Source organism: Ursus americanus, chromosome 17 (genome assembly GCF_024610735.1).
Source record: "Ursus americanus isolate L20-20 chromosome 17, mUrsAme1.1.p, whole genome shotgun sequence".
Taxonomy (NCBI): domain Eukaryota; kingdom Metazoa; phylum Chordata; class Mammalia; order Carnivora; family Ursidae; genus Ursus; species Ursus americanus.
This window is the reverse complement of record NC_142143.1, coordinates 49,113,350-49,137,424: the sequence shown is the minus strand read 5'-3', so window position 1 is coordinate 49,137,424 and position 24,075 is coordinate 49,113,350. Positions and strand designations below refer to the sequence as shown.

Genomic DNA, 24,075 nt, shown 5'->3' with positions numbered 1-24,075 from the left:
GTACTTTTTATTGCCATGGTCAAGTTCTTATCCACAAAACAATTGTTGACGATGTCCTAATCTATAATTAAAAATTTATAATAAATTATATCCCTGCCTCTTTCTTATGGATGCCTTGTTTTTCTTACCTCTTCAAGCATTTCCTGTAAGGTTCTCGAACACTTGAGTTGGCCACCTAGGCCACCACACCTTGATCTGTGACTCTGGGCCATGGTAGCCTGGAACAGCATTGTTACCTGGCATTTGTGTGACCGTGTAACCCAGCTGAATGCTGTTTATCAGGAAACCACAAGACAATTTCTTTTTCTTTTTTTAAAATATTTTATTTATTTATTTGACAGAGAGAGAGACAGCCAGTGAGAGAGGGAACACAAGCAGGGGGAGTGGGAGAGGAAGAAGCAGGCTCCCAGCGGAGCAGACGCTTAACAACTGAGCCACCCAGGCGCCCCACAAGACAATTTCTTGATACCTGTCTTTCTGAAGGAAGCAGAGGGAATTTAGTTCATTAAGAGGGCTTTATTTGTTTAGACTGCAGAGGTTTGTAAAATAGAGGTGAAATAGAGAAATGGTGCTGGTATAGGAAATGTGCTCTCAGGGCCTAGCTTCCTGATCAACGGGGTACCCTGATTCTGTTTCTAAGAATAGTACACACTTCATAACATTTGTCTGAAATGGCATATTTATGTTCAGTATGGAGTATTAAGAATAATTTCTAACTTGATTAAAAAAAGGAACCCTCCCATATGCTAGTAGTTGTGCTTTTAGTAGCTGTTGACTGAGAAAATACATAATAGCAAAAAGCCACTATAAAAACTTTAAATGAGTTTTTTAAAATAAAATCATTCGCACGTTCAGAAGGTACACATATGTGGAAATTATGGCTTGTGGAGTCTATAGACAGCTTGATTTCTTGCTTTGTGTATACTCCAGGGGGGTTCCAGTCTCACCTTTCAGTGGCTCGTTGTCATCTCACTTTAGAATGTGGAGGAGAGTTTTGTTTGAAAATCTGAGCCATGGTTGAAATTTTGGAATGACAAGAAAGTTCCTTCTCAACATCCTCTAGGAACACCAGTTGCCTGTTTTATGCCAGGCAACGTACTTCATGCTAAGACTGGGCTGTTAAGCAGTCTCAGGGGTTAGTGTATGAATACTTGTTAAAAACTATGTTTTCAGGTATATGAGCATTATTTTTAGGGCCATACTCTTGTTTTTGGGATGAAATGTAGTAGGCGAGTTGCATGTGTGTACATACCTACAGCAGTCTCTGTTATGGCGTAATTATTTTCTGTTACAATAAATTACACAATGAATCTTTATGGTTTCTCCGGTTGGTTTATTTTCTTTAAAGGAAAAAAACCCTGCAAACAAAACAAAACCAACTGATCCCTCAGTACGTATGTTAAATTTAAGGCAACACTGAAAATAAGCCTGTATTACATTTAGAGTCTTTAAAAAACATCAGGACAGCTTTTGTATAAATCAGAGAGTCCTGAATTTTATGTTTGTTCTTTCATTTCTCTTCTTTATATTGTGTTTGGTTGTCAGAGAATCTGGATGTGGCTGGGGTTGGGAGAGATGTAAGATGACTATTACAGGTGGATAGTTTATCTTAGATTACTGGTGTATGAGGAAAGAAAGGTAGGGCCATGTCTCCCTGTACACAGTCCGCCAGGTAGGATGCACAGTAACCGCGAATGAAGAGGTGCATACACTGTACTGCTTCCCGGTATCCTGATGTGGGATCGTCCGTCTAGTTAATCACTGTAGGGAGCTGGGAAGGGCATGGTTGAAGGTAGGGGATGTTTACCAAGTTGCAGAGCCAGTGGAAAAATTGCAGACTCATTAGTATATTTGCATCCTTGTGTATACGTTCATGTTGCAAAGGAGTCAGTGTAGTGCGATGAAAAGAACACTGGATAGCAAATTGAAAGACTGGGTTTTCCTGGTCCTGTTCCTGCATGAGGCATTTACACTCTCTATGCCTGTTCTCATATCAGCGAACTGAACCAGCTGGACTGAGTAATACCTGATGTTGTTTTTACTTCAAGATTCTATAGTCTCTGGGTTGTCTACAAGTCTCTAAGTAGCTTTCATAATTTTTAATGGAAGGGACATAATTAATAAATTATACAAAGTTGTCTTCTCTTGTTATGTTTGGTTCTTCAAGTTGTCTATTTTGTGGAACTAAGTATAAATGTTATTCTGTGACTAAGATCTTATATTTGAACTTTGTAGCCTAATGTGCGCAGTAATTTGATGCATAAGCAAAGTTCTATAACCCTTTTAAAGATCCAGTATTTAGGGGCGCCTGGGTGGCACAGCGGTTAAGCGTCTGCCTTCGGCTCAGGGCGTGATCCCGGTGTTGTGGGATCGAGCCCCACATCAGGCTCCTCCGCTAGGAGCCTGCTTCTTCCTCTCCCACTCCCCCTGCTTGTGCTCCCTCTCTCGCCGGCTGTCTCTATCTCTGTCGAATAAATAAATAAAAAATCTTTAAAAAAAAAAGATCCAGTATTTATTTAGAGGATAGATTTATCTAGAGGTTAGAAGCATCATATTAATGATGCCATTCAAAGTAATGGCATTAAGCACTAGAAACTATGTTGGTTGATGTAAATGTATAGCTAAGAATTGCTTATTTGGGCTTGATGCTGTATCTGAGATGGGAATGGCGCTCTTTTAATCAGGGTACCCTGCTAGTAGCATTTGCTTTTGATCATCCTAGAAATATATTTAATTCTTAAAACTAGTTAATTTGCTCTTATCATTAAAGAAGAAAATCTTCTCCATTGAGCTTTAAAGAAAAAAAAAACTACTGATTAGACAGGAAAAAAATCTTCTCTTGCCTTTATAATGTATTGTTAAGTTTTTGCCCTTTTTTAAAAATAAATATTTCACATGAACAAAAAGAATATATAACATCTATATATAAGACATAAAGAATGATTTTTAAAAATTTAGGTATCCCTACTCAGCTTCAGAAGTGGAATATTAGGGGCGCCTCGGTGGCACAGCGGTTAAGCGTCTGCCTTCGGCTCAGGGTGTGATCCCGGCGTTATGGGATCGAGCCCCACATCGGGCTTTTCCGCTATGAGCCTGCTTCTTCCTCTCCCACTCCCCCTGCTTGTGTTCCCTCTCTCACTGGCTGTCTCTATCTCTGTCAAATAAATAAATAAAATCTTAAAAAAAAAAAAAAAGAAGTGGACTATTAGGGGCGCCTGGTGACCTTCATGCACACCCGCCTCTGCTCAGAGTACCCAGTCACGCATTTTGTGATGAACACTTAACACAAATGATAACTAATGCACTCTTGCTTTTTTTTTAAAGTTTTTCCGCAGATGTATCTATCTCTACATATTTTATTATTTACTTTTGCATAATTTGGAACTCTGTATTAATGGTGTCATCTGCTGTGTAACTTCCGTGACTTGCTTTTTTCCCCCATCGCCTTGTATTTGTGTTATCCATATTGGTGTGTGTAACTCATTTTTAAAAAGATTAACATTTCTTTTATCGTCTATATGTTTTTCTACTTTTTATTTATTTCTGCTCCTTTCACATTTATCTTTCAGGGTGCTTATGTTTTTCTGTGGAGTCAAATCTGTTTTTTTCCCCATTGCTTCTAAGCTTCACCATCCATGTAGTGAATAATAATAATAATAATAATAATAATAATAGTAATGGTAGCGATAATGCAATAATAGCAAATACTCACATACAGATGTTACTAGTCTTTTTACCATTTGTGCCAGCTGCTGGATTAAGTACTGTTCACATATATTAACTTATTTAATGCTCATGGCAACTTAATCAAAGAGGTAGCATCTTATCACAAGAACTCATATATTGAGATTAAGGACTGAGGTGCAAGGCATTCAGTAATTTGTATGACTATGACTTAAATCTTGGCAATCTGGTTACAGGGTTTATGCTCCTAATCATTGCAGTATTGTGACTCCTATGTAGTCTTTTCTTTTAATTGTATTTTTCCCATTTCACTTTTTAAGGTATTAAAGTGCTTTTGTGACTTTCAAAAAAGAATGATCCCAGTGTGATCATCAAGTTGGTTCTCCTGCACACATTGTTTAAAGTCATACTACAGGTTAATTTGCTTTACAGTTAGACCATGACTTTTTCATGCAGGTTTTTAAAAATTCTCTGGGATTTATTATTGCTCCCCCCACCAATTAAAAGGAAAAAGAATATCTTCTTTATTATTCTTCTAAAATCTTTCCGTTTTTTTACTTTGGTATATGGTTTGGAATTGATTCCATTGATTTCTTTTGCTAATTTGGACCAGTTTCTTCATTTATAGACAATGACATCCTTTTTTAAAAAAAAATATTTCTGTGACCTTAAATGAATCACTTAATCTTCCTGAGCTTTGAATTTCCCAACTGAGTTGCATTGGTTAGGTATAATTATTTCATTAATCAGACATACGTAATTGCTAATCAGAGCCTCCTTTCAGTGTAATCAAGGACCATCATGAAGGACAATAATTAAATAAAGAGAAGTTCTTGATAGTGATTGGAAACTACTGATTTTCCCCAACCCCTCAAATTGCAGAAGAAGAAACTTCAGTATAGAGAGTAAAATCCCTTTGTACTGTAACTTTCCTGTATAACCTTTTTTCCTAAATTGATTAATTTCCTAATAATTTTTTTTTGTTCACATTGTGAGTTTATTATGTTTTCAAGTTTTTCCAAGGTCTTGGATAATCTCGTAATATCCTTTACTTAAACATGCTCAGATTTCTCTTATCTTGTAAAATAAACAAAAAGCCTACTCCGCTTGCCATCATCCTCTGTGACCAAGTTGTTTTACAAGTTATGTCCTTGCTGTCTCTGTCTGCTGTCCATCCAAAAATATGTGTTGAGCCTATGCTGCATGTCCAGCACTAACTCATCTAATCTCTGGGAATGCAGCATGACCTGGAGAGACTAGGGACTGTCATTCTCAGTTTGGAACCAGCACGGCCTGTTGTAGAGGGAATGAGAAGACCATTTTGTGGTAGGAGAAGGAGGGAGGATGGTCAGAGTTGAGGGCAAAGAAGGGGGTGAGATCATATGGGGCTTTTAGACCATAATGAGGAGCTTAGATACTATTCTGCTTGATGGAAGCCATTAGCGGGTTTTAAGCAGGCAGTGACAAGATCTGATTTGCATTTTAAAATAATCAGTCTGGCTGCTGTGTGGAGAATGGATTGTAGGGGCCAAATGGAAGCAGGTAAACCATTAAGGGCTAGTTTAGTTGATAATGGTTTGGATCAGAGTGCTGAAGGCAGAACTGATGGATTGCTGATGGATTGGATATAGGGTCCAAGAAAATGAGAAGAACCATCCATGCTATTCCACTGAAACTGCTTTGATTGGAGCCAGTAATGGTGTCCACATCATTAAACCCAATGAACTCAATTTGTTCCCTGTCTTCAGGGTATTTGATACATTGACCATTCACTTCTAGAAGTAGTCTTTTCTATTCATTTGTAACACTGTTATTGTTATATATGTGATCCTAAACAAATTAATTAAATTATCTGTGCCTTAGTTTTCTTCATTTGTAGAACGGCAATGCTATTGTTCTTTACCACATAGGTTGTTGCAATTGTTAAATGAGAAAATACATGTAGATCACTGAGCACAGTGTCTTCCACAGAGTCCATTCACAGTAGATGTTAGCTAACAACATCCTTAATTATTGTCCTAATCATCATCATTGTTATTCTGGGATAACACTTTCCTTGACCTCTCCCTTCTTTGGCCAGTGCTCCTTCTTGTTCTCTTTTGCGAATTCTTTCTTCTCCATCTCATTGATAAATGTTAAGTTTCCTCAGGGGTCTGACATTTTCTTTTCTCATTTTATGCATTTTCTGAGGCAATCAGGTTTACCCTATGGCTTCAGTTCCATTCGTATAAAATTAACTCCCCCTAAATCTACCCATAAACCAGATCTGTTTCCCAAGCCATAGTCCCATATATCACTTGCTTCTGTATTATCTCTGCTTGGATGGCAGTGTCTTAGGCACCTTCAACATACCAAAAACTAAAGGTTCCCCCCCCAAACTTAAGCCTCCCCTCTTGTTCCCTATCTTAGTAAATGATATTACCATTTGCACAGTTGCTTGAGCCAGAACTGGAGTCCTCCTAAAATATTTTCCTATTCTCATGCACTACATCAAATTTTGCCTAGAGTTCTGCAATGGCTTCCTCATTAATCTCACTGCTCCAGGTCTTCTGCCACCCCCATCCATCTTCCACCTTTCAGCTGGATCTGATCATGTTACTCTCTTTCAGTTACTCCCCTTTCTTTTTAGGATGATGTTCCATATTTTTTTTTTTTAAAGATTTTTTTATTTATTTACTTGACAGAGATAGAGACAGCCAGCGAGAGAGGGAACACAAGCAGGGGGAGTGGGAGAGGAAGAAGCAGGCTCATAGCGGAGGAGCCTGATGTGGGGCTCGATCCCACAACGCCGGGATCACGCCCTGAGCCGAAGGCAGACGCTTAACCGCTGTGCCACCCAGGCGCCCCGATGTTCCATATTCTTATAACGCCTTCCAAGATTTGCTTCTGGTGCCTTGACAGCCTCCTTTCCCCTCCTGTACTCCTCACCTACACCTTCCAGCCCTGCTCTTCTTTCATCACCGCCAGCAGGCTGCATTCATTCTTATCTCAGTGCCACTGCTTATCGCTTTCTTTGTCTGGAATACTTGTTTCTTCATTCTTGAAGTGGGCAGTACAGTCTTATCTTTTATTCTTAATTTAAATGTTACTACCTCCAGGAAGGCATTCTTATGCTTCCCCCAAAGTAGACTTCTTTCCTCTGTAACATAGGATCTTCATTCCTCCTTTGCTTCTCTGTGATCCTTATTGCACTTGCTAATAGTATCTTTCTCACTGATATGTAAGCTTCACAGAGGCGGACCGTGTCATATTGTTTCTCACTTTGTCCCCAGCACCCGTTTGTCAAATAGAATACAGGGTGAATGCACCGTGGGCTTGCCCAGTTTGGGAAGTGAGAGGCTACAAGCTTAGTTTGATGTGTGTTTTTCTTAATCTTTCAGGGTGATAGAGGGAAAGAAGACAAAAGTTCAGGTTTCCTATAATTTAATTTTCTGACTCCAGTGGCCACAGTGTAGAGAGGGAAAGGAGCATCAGCACTGGAGGTGGCTGGAGCGAGAAGCGGTGCCCTCGGGTTGAACTTGTTTTCTCTGATTGAAATAGCACTCAGAGTTTCCTGGGCAGTGCCCCTAGATTTCCATGTTTGCCTGTCTTTTTCAGAAGTTAGCCATGGCAGGGCTTCCCCAATCCTTGGTATGCCGGGCGTGAGCATTGCCTCAGAACCCTTGCTTCGTGTGGCTTCCGGGGCCAGAAGTGCTTGCCAGAGTTAACTCTTGGCTCCAGACACACTGTGCCAGTTATGAAGCTCTTGATACCTGGGACCTACCTGCCCTCTGGCCTTGGCGCCTGTTGAGAATCCTGGCAGGAATCTGCTGGATTCTCTTCACTAACTTGCAGGAACAGTGTTTGCACATGAGGTGAGTTGGGATTGGGCTTTTCCTCAATACATTCTCTCTGCACTTTGTCTAGCAGAAGTATTTCAGAGTGGGTTTATCCTATTTCAGTTTCCAGTGTGGATGCACATTCATTTCCCCCATATTCTCTTTTAAAAGGTATTTATTTGTATTGCCACCCTTGTCTGTGTGTGTGTGTGTGTGTGTGTGTAGTGTACGTGTATGCATGTGCACAGTCTCTCTTTATCTCCGCTTTCTAAAAATTCCCTCTGTACCGTTTCTTTGTTCGGTAACTCTGTATGAGAGTCATTTTTTCGTAGGTGCATTTAAATCATTTATATTTGTGTTATCATGGACATAGTTGATAACATTCCTTGTCCTCTTGTTTTATCCCCTTTTTATGATCTTTTCCCCTTAGTTTTCAATCTTTCGCCATATGGTTTCTGTGTTTTATTTGCTTTTATATTTCATAGGGATTTGAAAGGGTGACACATTTTAGGTTCTGTAACCTTGAAAAAGTGTTTAAAAACATCATTGAGCCTAAACTAATCTAATTATTAAATTTGAAAAAAAAAAAACAGGATAAAATAACATTTGACTCTTCTCTGCAGGAGGAGTTTTGGATTCTTTCTTTTTTTTTCTGCTGTGCCTTTGTTAACTACAGTTGGGCCGTAGACCCACATGCTTCTTGTGGAATTGTTATTTTTATATGTTCTCCCTTTTAAGGACTATTTTTATCTTTTTCATTTAATTATGTAACATCTACTGCATTTAGTGATTACCACCATACCTTTCATACCTCAACTTTACCATTCTTATGGGTGTTTTGATTTGATTATCATTTGGCTAGAGTCCATGCTTGAGGTGTTTTTTTCCCTCTGCATGCAGAATATATGCATGCATGTTTCCGAGCTCTCCTGGTATCTGAAGGAATTACAGAGCGTTATATAACATGTTAGCCCAAAACAACATTTAATAAAAAGAATCCAATAAAGCATAATTAGGTGGCTTCAAAATGCTTATAGAATAACCTAAATGCAAATGATAGTGTAATTATGAAATATAAAAAGTTGCTAACATTCTGTTTAGAAGAAGAACCTAGGAACGATAGAATTTATTGGCATACAAATGGCAAATTAACATCAGTCCCAAGGTTAGTACTGGGATTTCAGTACCTCTAATGTTGTAGATAATTCTGAGTCATGATGCAAAATTAGTTATAAATCTGAGAACAGTTTTATTCTTTGAATGTACGTGATATTGGCAGTTTTAGTTGAATTTTAACAATATTTTCTAACTCTGATCAAGACGTTCAAATTAGAGTTGACCAAAAGTTTACTTTGTCAGATTCCTGTTACATTCATACATTTGCCTCATGCATGCATAAAGCTAGATCACTCTATATGATTGACTGAAACAGTTGATTGCAAAACTTGAAATTTTTGTTTGTCAAAGATAATGATTTTTTTGGCAGTCACTAAAACATAATTGCTGTAATAGAAAAATTAATCTCAGCTGAATTGTCTGCTAGACAATTGCCTCATTCTAACCCTGTCCAAAACTAAGCTAATTAAACCCTGCCACATGTGAACACACCTGCACACATACATACACATGCTCTCTCTGTCACTTGCTATCTCTATCTCTACATGGTAGTTCTTGCTTTTCCTCCTCAGTAAGGAGAGTAAAATTCACTCAGAAGTCTGCTAATCACTTTCAAAAACATTATCTTATTTAATCCTTCCAACACTTAATGAAGTTAGTGATATGATAGATTATGTAGGTAAGGAAACTGAGGATCAGAGAGAGTAACTAATTTGCTCAAGATTTATCAGCCGAGCTAAGTGATAGAGTCAGAATTTGAACCCAGTCCTGACTCTTTCCTATATACTACACTGCCTACATACAACATAGGACTCTAGTCCTATGGGAGCTAGGACATTATGCACAGAGATGGGGGAAAACAGAGGAAGTGACATTTGAGTTCAGTTCGATGAAAACATTTGTTGAGCCTTTATTTTACAGTGGTGTATATCACTGACTATTCTCAAGGAGTTTGTAGGAGAGGCATACATATAAACCTGAAACTCTAACATGCAGTAGTAGATATAATAATAGAGGCACTGAAGTAGGAAATAATAGAACAATTGATTCATTTTCTAATGGAAGGGATGAGGAGAGGGGTGTGGGGGAACAGCTGTAAGGGAAAGTTTCCCAGAGGAGATGATATTTAAACTGGGTCTTGGAGGTTAAAAAATATATGGGTGGTATGGTGAGAGTAGAAAAGGTGTGTGGGAAATCATAAAGAGTTGGCTATCATCAGAATATTTATTTATTCAAAATATACTTATTGAATGCCTCCTCAGGGTTATTTGCTGTGTGAGATACTAGAGACAAAGTAAAGAACAAGAGAGCTCATGAAGCATATAGTATACTAGGGAGGATTGATGACTGAAGTTATGCAAGTAGGAAGAGAAGCGAACCTGGTAAGTCTTGAATGCCAGAAGAGATTGGTTGAATTTTCCCCTGTAGGTGCTAATGAACATGAAAGCACATGAAGCAGGGTTATTGACATGGTCAGAACTAGGACAAAGCACTTTTGCAGCAGTAGGGAGGGTGGATGTGAGGGAAGTCAGGTTAGAGGCAGAAAGACCAGTAAGAGGCCATTACTGTATTTTAGATGAAAGATAAAAAGAAAAGGATGTATTTGAGCAATATCTTGGAAATAAATCTGACAGCACTTAGTGTCAATTGGATATGAATGGTTAAAATAGAAAATGATTGAGGATGACTCCCAGATTTGAAGTTGAGTGGCTGGGAGTAGTTTTTAACAGGATCAGGAATACAGAAAGAATAATAAATTTAGTGAAGAAGGAAACAAATCGAGTTTACCAATAATAAATTGGTAAAGAGACAAACAAACAAATGAATAGTTTGAGATGCATGTGGAATACCCAAATTCTCCTTCTCCTTCTCTTCCTTCTTTTTTTAAAGTAGGCTCCACACCCAGCGTGGAGCCCAGAGCAGGGCTTGAACTCATGACTGTGAGCTGAGATCAAGAGTGCGATGCTTAACCAACTGAGCCAGCCAGGCACCCCCCAAATTCTTTTTAAAACATGATTTAATCACCTAAAATTAATTAAAAAAAAAAAACCCACTGAGGGACAAAGTAGAAAGAACATTTTGCAAAATATTTTATTTCTTTCACTATATGATCTCATTCATGGCTTCTCTTCTCTCCCAAGGCCAACATGATCTCAAAGGATAGTTGATGGAGGCCATTACGATTTATCTTTCAGTGTAACAGAAGGAGTCCATTTTCATAAAACTTTTCCTTTATCTGCTCTATCAGATTCAAGCCACAATGCATACCATCATGAGAATTTTATTTCATAGTTTTCTTACTTTCTGTAACGGAAAGTAAACTTGGAGGGAGGAATGCTAAAATTCTGGTACAAGAACAAATATTTATTTGCAGTTTCCAGTGCTAACGCTTTCTGTTTTCCTGGAATGGTGGCAAAGTTCTAACTTAAAATATTTGAAACATGATTTAAGGACACGTATTTTTAGAGCTTATAATCAACTCATTAAAAATAGTCTTGTAGTGATAGATATAGATACTGTAGTTTATAGACCCAGGCGTAGGATTTAGTCAGCCCACATTAGCAAGTTTTTCTTTAGATGAAACGGTCTGTCTTGAGGCATTCTATCTTTTTTGCACGTATAAGCTTTATTTTTATGAAAAACCTGTACATGGTTCTTGGTACATGGGAACTTAAGATGAAAAGCAACCGCCTCCAACTCCACCCCTCCCCATCTCTGTTTCACTCTTCTGGAGTAATGTTTTTAAATCATTCTGGTAGTTCCCTAATTTTAGTCAATATAGTTATAGCACTACTTCTTGATTCATCTATTTTATATGATATCCAGTCATGAAAAGTAAGGGTCTATCTCTGCTCTTTCTTCTCTAGTCTGTCTACTACTGCTTACTGTTCTGTTGACTTTTAAATTTCCCTGTTGTTCACTTTTGTAACAATAAATACTTGCTCATCAGCTTTTGATAGGTTACCTGCCAAGCAGTTGTGACAAAGATTCCAAGGAGAGGAACTTACATAAGCTGCTGTTTATTTTTCTCGCACAGTAGCCCATGGTAGGTAATAGCCCACCGTTGGATGGATTGGAATAGCTTTGTTTCATGACCTGTTACGTCCGTTTTTTCCCTCAAGTAACTTCTATCTCAGGGTCCAGGCATGATGCTACCGTTGCCGTTTCCCAGAGGAAGAGGATGGCTGAAGTAGTGATTTTGTCTGTAGAGGAGGTGATTGGAACTTTCTCGGCTTGTGTTCCTTTGGCCAAACCTGAGTATCATGGTCTCAGCAAGGGAGGCTAAGAAATGTAGCTGTATATTCAGCTAAAATTTCAGAGGGTTCTATTAATAACACAAAGAAGAAAGAATGGATTCTAAGAGTCAATTAGCATTTTCTAGTCTAGTTAGTATCTCCTAACACTACTTAATAAGATGAGGGTCCTGATACTCTACCCTTTCCTCTACCTTTCTTTCTGGCCCTTTGTACATTTTGTTAGCTACATAGCTTTTCTTTTTGTTTTTAAATGTGATGTTACTAGTGTTTACCTTCTCTTCTGAAGCCACAGCCAAATCTCTGCATCTAGGTGGTCTTTAAAAGTGCATATTGTTAATTCTATAGCTATTGTTTACTTACTATTTACTTTCAGGTCAAAAAAGTGAGCTATTGCTGTAGTTCTTTCTCCTTAGGTTCAGTGATCTCTGTTCCACCAGAAAGGATATACATTTTTCTAGCATCATGGCAAATGGGTTGTTTTTTCTTCTTAGTTTTTCATAGATTGATTAAAATCAGGGCACTCTATTTCTAAAGTCTGGAATCTGGGCACTGACTTGTTTATTCAGTAAGAGAAGCAGCACTGAATATGGTGAATGTTCAGGGAGCTTTCAGTCATTTTGTGACTGGGAACTACTCAGTTAGTTTTGCAGCTGAGTGAAAGCTTTAGTCTTGAAGGGTTGGGACGGGTTTGTTATCTCCAGATGATCCAAGGTGAAGTAGGTCTCTCCTAGCTTTTAATGTCTGAATATGAGAAGAGAACCATGTTTTCTGACCAAGGTCAGAATCTCTTTGGGGTATTTAGGAATAGAAGGGATGACTAATGAGAGAGATTCTGGGCTCTTCGAGGTGGTCTCGTTGTCTTTGACATTGGACTTCTCATCCTTCCAGACCCTGTTATTTTCCCAAACAAGGACAACAGTCTGGCCCACAAAAGTCCCTGCCCTTGGGGAATTTTTCATGTGGTAGAAGAGATTAACACAGACTTCAGTTCAAATTCTGACTCCATCATTTACTGGCCCTATGACCTCAAGCAATTTTTTCTCTGAACCTGAGATTCTGCTGGAACACATAATCCCCAAATCCCAATGGCTTAAAACACTGAAGGTTTATTTCTTGCTTGTACTGCGTGTTCATTGTCAGATGAGGGACTCTGCCCCATGTCTTCTTACTCCAGGATCATGGTTAATAAAACAGCCAATGTCTAATTATAGAACATTGCTGATCACTCTTGGAGAGGGAAAGAAAGTTCTGGAGATTCTCACAGCAACAATTAAGTACTGTGGCTTAGAAGTGACACACATTATCATTTATATTCACAACCTATTGCCCAGAACTAATGTCGTGGTCTCACTCAGTCACAGGGGCCAGGAAGTGTGTTCCTAACTTGCCTGAAAAACAGAGAGCCAGAAATGTTGGGCAAATAGCATGAATCTACAATATATAGGAATACTTCCCTCAGGGTCGACAGGAGGATTAAGTGATATATAACCACATACAGAATCACCTGGTGCAGGTGCTCAAAAGTCATTATCATTAATAGTAATATCAAGTAAGATGTATGCATACGAAATATTTGAATAATATTTTGAAGTGCCACTAAAGATTCTTTCTTATAAGCTATATAAGACTATATTATCATGTGTTTGAAAGTGCCTGGAAATTAGAACACAGTGTGCAAATGCAAATTGGATGTTATGCAATAGATATTAGAAGATGCAGCACTAGAGCTGGATTCCGTGTTGGAGTCAGATCTTTACATGGCGGAAGTTGTAAGAGGAGGTGAGACCTGTAAGGAAGAGATTCAATTGTGAGAAATACTGAAGGCACTGAAGGGGTAGCTCTGGAGCATAATCAGTCTGAAAATCAGAAGCAAAATGGCGTGAGGTAGAGAAGTGATTTCCGGAAAGGGAGGAAGAAAACGATACTGTGTAGTATCATAGAAAAAGTCAAATGAAGAATGTTTTCAATAAGGAGAGTCAACAGTATAAAATGTCGTGGGGCGACAGTGACATTCAGTTCTGCAAATTCAATGGGGGGGGGTATTAACAAATAATCAGTAGAGAATGTTACTTAAGGAAGGAATAGTAGTAGTATTTTGGTGATGTCCGTGCCAGGGCCCCTCTAGTAGCAGTCTTGCAAGGAAGCTGTTACAAACTCCAAGTTTACAGCTGAGATTTCTGAAGCTCAGAGCAAAACTTCAAATGAAACCCAACTAGTCAGTGAGAAACTTTGAATTTGAACTCAAGTACTAGAAAAGCAAAACAAAACTGTACTGTGTAAACACAAAATGAAACAGTCCTACTGAAAAATTCTGAAGGCATTTTTTTGTGGTAATCAAACATGATTTATGTGGGTTTTGCTTTCTTGTTGTTGGCACTTTTTAAATATTAAAGAATTTTTAGATGAAACACATATATAATGTAGAAGCTTTGAACTGTGAAATCAATGTACGTTTTAGAAGAAAAAGATTTGTGTTTTATATTGGAGATAGAAGTCATACAATATTACCGTGAGAGTGAATAAATCCCTGTATTTAACTAGATGCTTTTCAAAACAGGAATCCTGAAAAAAATAGCATTTAGTAACGTTACTATTAGCTTTCAGAAGATGGACTTTTGTCCATAATCCTATTTTAATTATACTGTTGGTGTATCCTAATTGACACAGTGTAACTTTTGCATTGTCAGTTCTTTATGTCCTTTTGCTACCTTTTATGTGAAGTGAATAATAAAGAAAATGGGGAGCCTGCAGTATGTAGACAAGAGGGATTTTAGCCTAGTATTTTCTCCAGCTGGCTGTCTGACCTTTGAGAAGTCTCTTTATCTCTGTTTTGCTGTTTACAAGATAAGAGGTTTGGATCAGTTCATTGTTTCTCCCACTTTTTTTCCACTGAGATACACATGATGGGTGATATTTCATGAGCAACATACAGTCATACGGCAGATTGTGATTATAGACTTGAGGAACAGATGGTCTAGGCTGCACATTCCTGGTGTGAGTTCTAACTCCACTCTCCTCTCTCCCACTCAAGAATTCATGTCAGAAAACAAAATGAGGGTGACATTGTTAAAGAGGTAACTCTAAATACATCCTAGTTGTTTTCTTAAAAACCGTATTTTCATACTTGGGCATCTAAAGTTTTAATTTTTAACAAATTACTTGTGAAACACCTCGTAAATAATATTTTACCTGTGGTGGGTGGTAACTTCGTGTTCAAAAATTGATGTATTAGGTGTTCTCCAAAGATTTTTTTTTTCTAGTTCTAAATCTATTTAATGATACAATTCTGTTAGTCTCAAACATTTCCAAAAGGTCTAATTCTTTGGTTATTCTACTTGCAAGTTTTTATTGGTAAAACTTACATGAATTAATAGTACCATGTACATGATATAGATTCAGAAATGTTGAGTGAATTTATCAACAAGTTAATTTTCCTTTTCTAGCTATAACACTAATTCAGAATTTGTTTTCTTGTCCCTTAGTAGAACATATAGTTTTGTGTATTTCAAAGATTGGTGCTGAGAAAATTGGATTTGTAGCCTTCTGATTGTTACTTTCAGAAATCTGTCATCACTGTCCTCTTCCCTTTGATAAAATAATTTAAAATTTTGCATTTGTCCACAGACTAGATGAGATAGGAAATGTACTAATCACCTCGAGAAGTAGTAAAAAGTCTAAAGACACTACTAATACTATTTTCTAATCATTTGTTGTTTCTTAAACACTGTGGGATAAATTATACACGTGTTTCTCTGTTCATGTTCATTTATTCCACAAATGTTTATTGACTACTTACTGTGCTGGCTATGTGCAAAGCGATGTGACTAGCAGTTCTTAAAGTGTGGGCTGAGGAACCTTAGAGTCTCTGAGACCCTTTCAAGGGAATTGCAAAGTGAAAACTATTTTCATACAATACTAAGACATTATTTTCCCTTTTCATTGTGTTGACGCTTGCACCGATGTTGGAAAAGCAAAAGTGGGTAACATTGCTGGTGTCTTAGTATGAATCAAGGTAGTGGCAACAAACTTTATTAGTAGTCATTCTGTTCTTTATTAACATACACGTGGCGGGGGGGGGAAGCCACTTTCACATAAGAATGTCCTTGATGAAGTAGTAACATTTATATTAATGTTATTAAATCTTGATCTTGAGTACATGTCTTTGTAACATTCTGTGTGAAGTAATGGGAAATACACTTTTATAAAGGGCTTCTACATACCAAAGAACAGTGGTTGTCTCCAGGCAAAGCTCTTCTGTGATTGTTTGAAACACCATCTTACTTGATGGAATGACCAACAGACAAACTGTGGTTATTTAGACTAGGATATTTGGCATGCATTTTCTTAATGATTGAAGTGATTCTGTCACTTTAAGGAAAACACCTGCAGTATTTGTTGGCAATGGTAAATTCGAGCTTGCAAGGTAAAAAGCAGAATTTTGGAAAACTTATGTTTACCTCTGTGAGCTCTTGCTTGACAGCTTCTCAATACTTAAAAGACTTTTCTGATGAGATCGGTGGTGATATTAATGAATATGATTTTTGATATTGATAATGAATGTGTCAACTTATGAAAGATCTGCATAATCCAGTGAACCAATATTTTTTAAATCAACTTTGCATGATGTAACAAATCATGCAAAGTTAGAAGATCCATTCAAAACGCAAGATAGATCATTGAGCTTTAATGTAATTGTATGAAAAGTTTATTGATAATAGTTTCAGACTATCATTTGTTGAGTTTTGGTATAGTCTCAAAGAAGAATATCTACAATTCTCTGAAAAAGTTATGAAACTATTCCTCCCTTTTCTAAGAACTTACCTGAGTGAGGCAAGATTTTATTTGTATATATAGTTAAACCAAAACAATTTATCGGCAACAGATTGAATGCCGAAGTAGACATGAGAATCCCGTTGTTTTTTTGTTAAATCAGATATAAAAGAGATTCACAGAAGTAAGAACTCATGTTTTGGATAATACAGTTATTTTTCACTAAAAATGTCATTTAAAATATGTATTTTTATTGTTGTTTTTAATGGAATAAGCAAATATTTTTAAATTACTCAGTTCTAATTGTCACTATAGTAAATATTGATAGGTATAACCATATAAACAAAAGACATCTTGAGTCCTTGATAGTTTTTAGGAGTGTAAAGAGATCTTGAGATCAAAAGTTAAAAAATGGCTAACCCCAGATATATATATATATATATATATATATTTTTTTTTTTTAAAGTTCTTTATGCAGCTTTTCTTTGGTTCCCAACACCCCCATATTCCTGCCACTCCCTCTCCCAAAGTTGGAAGCAATATTTCTTTCCCTGCAATTCCATGTACTTTATTTCTACCTCAATTAAGGCATTTAGGGCCTGTGTTATGTTTCCATCTAGGCTAGTGTATTTTTTGATGGCACAGACTATATCTTACATTTTTGCATATTCATCTGCTCTTAATACATTGTTTTCCACAAGAACTTATATAGATGAACTGAGTAGCTTTTATAAATTCCTAAAAGTGTGATCTTTAAATGGCTTGGAAGATTGATTTAGAATTCCTAATAACCAGAGTTCTGGCTGTTTCTTATAACAAATACAAACAGATCTTTGCTTAACAAAAGGGATGCCCAATTCTAGCTAATGGCCTGTTGGCTGCAAGAAGTAAATGACTAATTGCACATTCAACAAACATTAGTTGAACATAACTGTACTAGGCACTGTGCTGATAAGAACAGTATTTTTATAGAACTTCATAGTAGACATTTAGATTAGTAGTTCCCAAATGCTGGCCCATGATAGTTTCTTCTTTTCATAATGAAATGAGAAAGACAATAATGAAAAAATTTCCCCAGAAAACTAAATATATCCTGCTCAGAAATTGTTTTCCTTGTTCTTGGTGTTAACAGGCTTTCTTTTCTGAAAGAAAAGAAAATCTCTGGTGAGATTAGGGCTTGTGGCTCTTTGTTTTTATTTTGTCCTTATTTGACAAAATTCAAATTTGTCAGCTCTCTTTTGACCCCAGTGGTTATCGGGGGATATTTTACTAGCCTGTGGAAAACCACTGATGTAGACATTCCTTTGGCATTTATTGGAAAGAGATTTGACCTTTAGGTTTGACACTTTAAATCCACTAGGACAATCAGCTCATTTATTCTGGAGCTAATTACCAACTTTGTGAGTTCTCCGGATTCCCTGTGTATACCATCTTTCTTTGGCAATTTATTGTTCAACTGCAAGGAAACAAGTAAAAGGAAATAAAAATAAACTCAAACCAAAAACCAACAAACTAATTTTAGTCAGATTTTTGGATGGCAGAGTTGTGGGGGTGGGGGGAAGATGGAGAAGTAAAAATTTTTTACCAAAATAAGGCATTTGAATTATCTTTGGATCTCAAGTCAGATTGCATTTTCAACTTCCCAGCTCTTTATAGGAACTGCTAATTCTTGTGAAAGAACCAACTGGTTTTAGTTCAAATTATCACCTTTAAACACCATTAGCAGTTGAGATGGTAGAGATGACAAGGTGGGGGGAAATGGTGATCCATGGGGTCAGTCACATATGTAGTCATTCTTTCGCTCAGTACATCATGGCTGTTGGGTGCCAGGTACTGGGATACAAAGATGAGAGAGAAAGTCCCTCTGCTTAGGAACTATATAATCTAGAAGAGGGAGACAGGGAGGTAAACAATCAGTGCCGTGAAAATTGTTGTAGGGGATGTGATCGCATGCTTGGTCCATAAATGGGGACCAGAATGGGAGAGGTTAGGAGTGGTGACAAGGAGAGTAAGGATATGGAATGAAGAAAGACGTGGAGGTTTTTCTATGGTCAAAACCATTTGAGAGGCACCAGTTGAGACAAGTTAAGCAGGTATTTACTAGAAAGCCTCTTGGATTCTTTATATTGGGCAGCATTTCCACAACTATTTGACTACAGCCTTGTTTGAAAGTTGTGTCTCCTGTTTCTCAGAACAGCGTTTGGGAAGCCCTGAACTATGTTTTGGGGAACCATCAAAAAGTTTTAATCAGAAAATTAGACAATTATGTAATCTAATTCTTTTTTTCTTTTTTAAAAGAGTTTGTTTATTTATTTGACACAGAGAGAGAGCACAAGCAGGGGAAGCGGCAAGCAGGCTCCCTGTGGAGCAGGGAGCCCGATGTGGGGCTCAATGGCAGGACCCTGGGATCATGACCTGAGCCGAAGGCAGATGCCTAACCGACTGAGCCACCCAGGCTCCCCAATCTTATTCTATTCTTAGTACATAGTGTGCTACTACTCATTAGGTGTTGTTCAACCAGTGTTTTAAAACACCAGATTATTTCCAAAATGATGAACTACATAGTCTGGGAAATTAGAAAGATGCATAGGACATGTGTCTGGCATTGAAAACATAACATGTTGATTATTTATAAATGTTTTTCTGCTATGCAATTATTTGCATTTGTCAAAGGCAAAACAAAAGTGAGGGAGTTGGGAACAAACTTGGAGAATTAGAGATTTTTCTGAATGGTCCTAACTCAGTGCTAATTTCTACAGGGTGCTCTTTCCTCAAAGACTGTCACCCCTCAGATGCATATGCTTCTCTTGCCTCTTTTTGGACTAGGATTGTTTCTGGCTAGGATCCTTACCCAAGCAGCACAGGGAGTGTAAAAGGAAGAAAGCTGCCAAATTGAAACTTGAATTTTTTTCGGGGCATGGCAAGGGTGTGCAGATGTTGGGTTTTTTGGCCTCAAAAGTACGAAATTATCAACATATTGAAGCTTTGGTGTATTCAAGTGGAGTCAATTCTAGGCATCTTTTGGTGATGTCCTAAAGGTGTATTCAAGAAGTTTAGAGAAAAATTTTGAAAGTGAAAGAGAAAGGGAAGTTGCATCTGGTGGAACAGAAAGAGCAAATGTAGAAATCTGAGAATGTCTCAGACTTTTTTCTTCCTTAACTCCTTACTCGTTTCACTTAGTGTCAAGGGAGAGAATCTTCAAAGAATCTTCTTGAATTAATTGAATCCTTATTAAATGGTTATTATCAGCCTCATTATCTAGTAGGGAAACAGAATCAGAGTTTTTAGAGTGAGTTGGTCCAGCCTCAGGCTCTTCATTGCCACTTGTTATGATCAAGAGCACTGGTCCTGGAGCTCGATGGCCTGTGTTCAGATCTGTTAAACCATTCAGCCCAGTTACGTAAGGGCCTGGTCCTCAGTGGCTCTAGGATTTTAGTCAAGTTATTTAACCTCTCTATGCCTCCGTCTCTACATCTAAAAATGGGGAATGATCGTGTGCTTCTCAGAAGGCCACCCACCAGGCTTAAAAGAGCTAATAAACTGAAGTGCTTAGAATAGTGCCTGCCACATGCTAAGCGTTTCATCAATGGTTATCCTTAGGAAATCTTTATCCTGCCATTTTTGTTAGGGTGATAATTTACTATGGAATGCTTTAAAGAGTAGTAAGTTTTGTGGCCTAAAAGAGATTCTGTCTTTGGAGACTCTAAATAGGATTGGGTATAAATGGACTGTTAGAAATATCTAATTCATATAATTTTAAAATATAACAAGTATTTGTACATGTAAATAATAATAGCTAACGTTTGCTGAGCATATACTATGTGCAAGGAGTTGTTCCAAGTGCTTTTTACCAATTCACTTATTTTAGAGTTGAGGGAACTGAGGCACTGAGGGGTAAGCAGTTTGTCCAAGGTAACACAACTGGTTAGGGGCAGAGCCGGGGCTCCCACCCAGGGCATCTGACCCCAGAGCTCACACACATCCACTGTGATACCCCATCTTTTGTGTTCTGTGTTTTAGATCACTTTGTCAAAATGTTTAATTTCATTTATTGCAAACATAAGTGGAAAACATTAAAAACGAATTGTGTTAAATCACTTCAGCATAAAGATATTTCTTTTTCTGTTCTAGAGAAGGATTGCTCTTGGCATCACATGTTAGAGCCATATTAATAACTATGATTCTTTTGGTCCATTGATGTATAAGATTATGTGTTGGGTTTCACCAAGGTGTCCAGATGCATGCGTCCATTTTTTAGAACTGTTTTTCACTTTCCATTTTAGCAACATATTTTCAGAGTAGTGTGTAAGTAATGTCACTTTACATGCATTTAGCTGCTTTTTCTGCTGTCATTCGGATTAAGGCATTAAAAAATTAGGGTTATATCAAATCTTAGCCTGTGAAATGTGGGCTTTGTAGGATTTTAAAGTAGAGAACATTGTGATGAATCATGCTTTTTGCATTCTTCAGTGTAAAAAGACTGGACTGTTCTAAAAGTTACCAATCGTTTTAGTTGCTACACTTTCTTGGTGCTGGCTAAGGTAACACTTTATGGGTTCTCGTTTAAAGAAAACTGGGCAAAACTAATTTGCCACTAGATGGAGCCCTGGCTATTTGGGTAGAAATAAATGCAAGAGCCTGGACATTAAATCACGCAGTCATATCACGCTGGAGGGCCCCTGGTATTTGAGGCCCTCAGCTTTTAATTGTAGAATGCATCTTTGTTCTTTGCCTGACCTGCAGAGTGACATCACTCCCTTTCTTCCTGTGCTCTGGCTTTGACACAAGCCAGATGGCTGAGGCCATCGGTAGGCGCGCAGGCCGCCTGGTACAGCAGTTGATGAAACAGGGTAGGAAGACGTTTTATGGTCAGCTGTGGGAGCACAATGAGGCTGCAGCTTTGCTAAGTAATTACATTTATCGTGCACACTTTATTCCTCTTAGAGAAGGTCACAAGGAAAAAAATACATTTTTCTTTATAGTGTTGTGAGGTATAGACCTTTGATCTTTTATTAGTCGGTAGTCTGCTCCAAAGGAATGCTCTTTTCCCTGCTCTGCAGTCACTCGTGAAAATGACATGTTTATTTATGTTTAATGGTTCTTTTCAGCTGTGCATTGTGATACTTACCTTCCCTCTTCCTCCCTTTTGTCTCCAGTGAGTAACACAAAAATGTTTTAGTTTTGTAGTGAGTTTAGTTTGGAGAAGTCAGAGTTCAGGTATGTTAATACAAGCAGATTTCTGTCAGATATACTCCAGAGTGATTTGGTAAAATATATTACTGTTTATTACGTGTTTGTTCTTCAAGGATGTCAGAAGAGACCAGGAACAGACTTTTATTCTGGGGGGATGAGGGCCAGGAAATGAATAAGACATTCATTTTACATCCATTTTTGGACATGTAGTGGTTAAGGTCACTTATAATGCCAGTTTAAAATAAATTATTAAAAGTTAGTAGTAGCTTAGGTTTTTTCCATCTTCATTTGACATTAATCTTTAGCAATTGAAAGATTGTGCAAAACTTTAAGAAAATCCTGAGCTTTTCTCTGAAGCTTAAGACACAATTTTGAGATTCTTCCACATAGATACATTTCCAAAACCTTTAAAAACATTTTTACCTTTTTAAGGTTAGGTTGTAAATAGTATTCACAGAATTGACCTTGAAATTATAAATAAATAATTTATACATATATACATAATACATATACATAAATAACAAATAAAATCGAATGAAAATTCATATTTGCTATGCTTTGCTCAAACTTAACACTTTCTAAAGTGAAGTCTCCTAGTTGTAGGTTATTTGGTTCTCTATAAAAACAAAAAGAAAAGAAAAGAAAAAAGAAACTCTAACAAAATGCATCTCTTAATCTTCCAATATTTTACAGTCTTCTCCAGGGAGGGAGATTTACAAATAATTGCTGGAAGGAGGCAGCATGGTGTAAGGCAAGAACATGGCTTTGCAGTGAGATATAACAGGGTTTTCTAATCCTTTTTCCACTGGTTATTTGCTTTGTGCCCTTGGACCTTTGAGCCTCGATTTCCTCACATATTATTGGGGGATAAAACCTACCTCCTAGGTTTATTGTAAGAATTAAATGATACAATGTGTATATTGGGCCCCAGACAGTTCCTGTCACATGGTACGAACTCACTCCATAAACGCTAATTCTTTTCAAATGTTTCAAACTTCGTCTCTTTTCTGACCTCTTGCAAAATGTGTTCGCAGATTACACTTTTATATTGTGTGTATTTTATTCATAAGATATAAATAAGTCTGGGTTGAAAGTAAGCTCACCATCTGAAAAATAGGCATTTGAAATTTATTACCACTGTATGTATGGGTTCAGTTCCAGATAAAACCGTAACCATCAATTGTGCAATGACTGTGTTTAACATTTGTGATGTTTTAATTTGTTTTTGTTTTCTTTTTTCTCCTACTCAGCTCTTGCCCCTGTTCTTTGCCTCTCGTTCTGTTGGTGAAGATATCACAGTGATGTCTGCATTCAACCTGCTGCATTTGGTGACAAAGAGCCAGCCAGTAGCCCTGCGAGCCTGTGGGCTTCCCTCAGGTTGCTGCTTCTTGTCCTGTACCTAGTGAGGGCACTGGTCTGGGTGGGTGTTTCTGCTGCAGGAAATGATACACCAGAATGCTTTGCTAAATTTCGTTTTCTTTCACTTGGGCCCTAATTTGAAGACGGAAATTGGTTATAAATCACCACTCTACTTTGAGTAACATTCATTTCCACAATCCTTGTAACCCTTGGAAACATTGTCCAGTTTCTTTGCTCAGTCTATAATTGTCACTAATATTTCATGATATCTTCTTGTTCTTCAGTGCACACTACACATCTGAAAATCATAATGTTCGTAAGAGGCTGGCAGTCTTCATAAGAAACTGCCCCAAATCGCACAAACAGGATATTCATCTTGTTCAAGGATAATGAAAATGCTTTTCATTCCACATGTGGCCATTACTTTGGGAAAGGAAAAATGAAAATGAACAACTTTAGTATAATAAAGTTACTTATTTATTATAGTTAAAAAGAAATGATGTTCTACTTAACAATGATGAAATAAACAGAATAAAATCAGCATGTGTCAGCTGGTTCTTAATTTAGAACCACTATACTTTTAAAAAATGTGATTTTAAGCATGTACACAAATGAGGCATGAAAAGTCCAAAATTTCATTATGTGCCTATAGCGTAAATTTAATGTTTTAATTTTATTATGAAAATCACAATGGTCAGATATTTTCTGTGAACATTATTTTCAATATTATTTGTATTTTCTATTACTGTACATATCTCTATTACTGTTTTGTATAGAGAATTTAATTCCAACTCATTAAACATTCATTGAATATTAACTGTGTGCCAGGCATCATGTGAAGCAATGATAAACAAGATCAAGCCGATTTCTTTCACTAG

The 24,075-nt window shown here is 37.4% G+C and overlaps 1 protein-coding gene across 3 annotated transcripts in view; it reads left to right on the top strand.

Annotated features, from left to right (window-relative positions):
* The window catches only part of MSRB3 (methionine sulfoxide reductase B3), a 164,892-nt gene that overhangs the window by 5,793 nt on the left and 135,024 nt on the right, over positions 1–24,075 (top strand). For 2 of the 3 annotated variants that reach the window (XM_045789655.2, XM_045789654.2), the window contains exon 2: positions 23,089–23,215. The exons of the other annotated variant lie outside the window; for it this stretch is intronic. In XM_045789655.2, coding sequence (XP_045645611.1) covers positions 23,140–23,215 — 76 coding nt within the window. In that variant the 5' untranslated portion in view covers positions 23,089–23,139. The remainder of the gene's footprint in view (positions 1–23,088; positions 23,216–24,075) is intronic. 3 annotated transcript variants of the gene reach the window in all.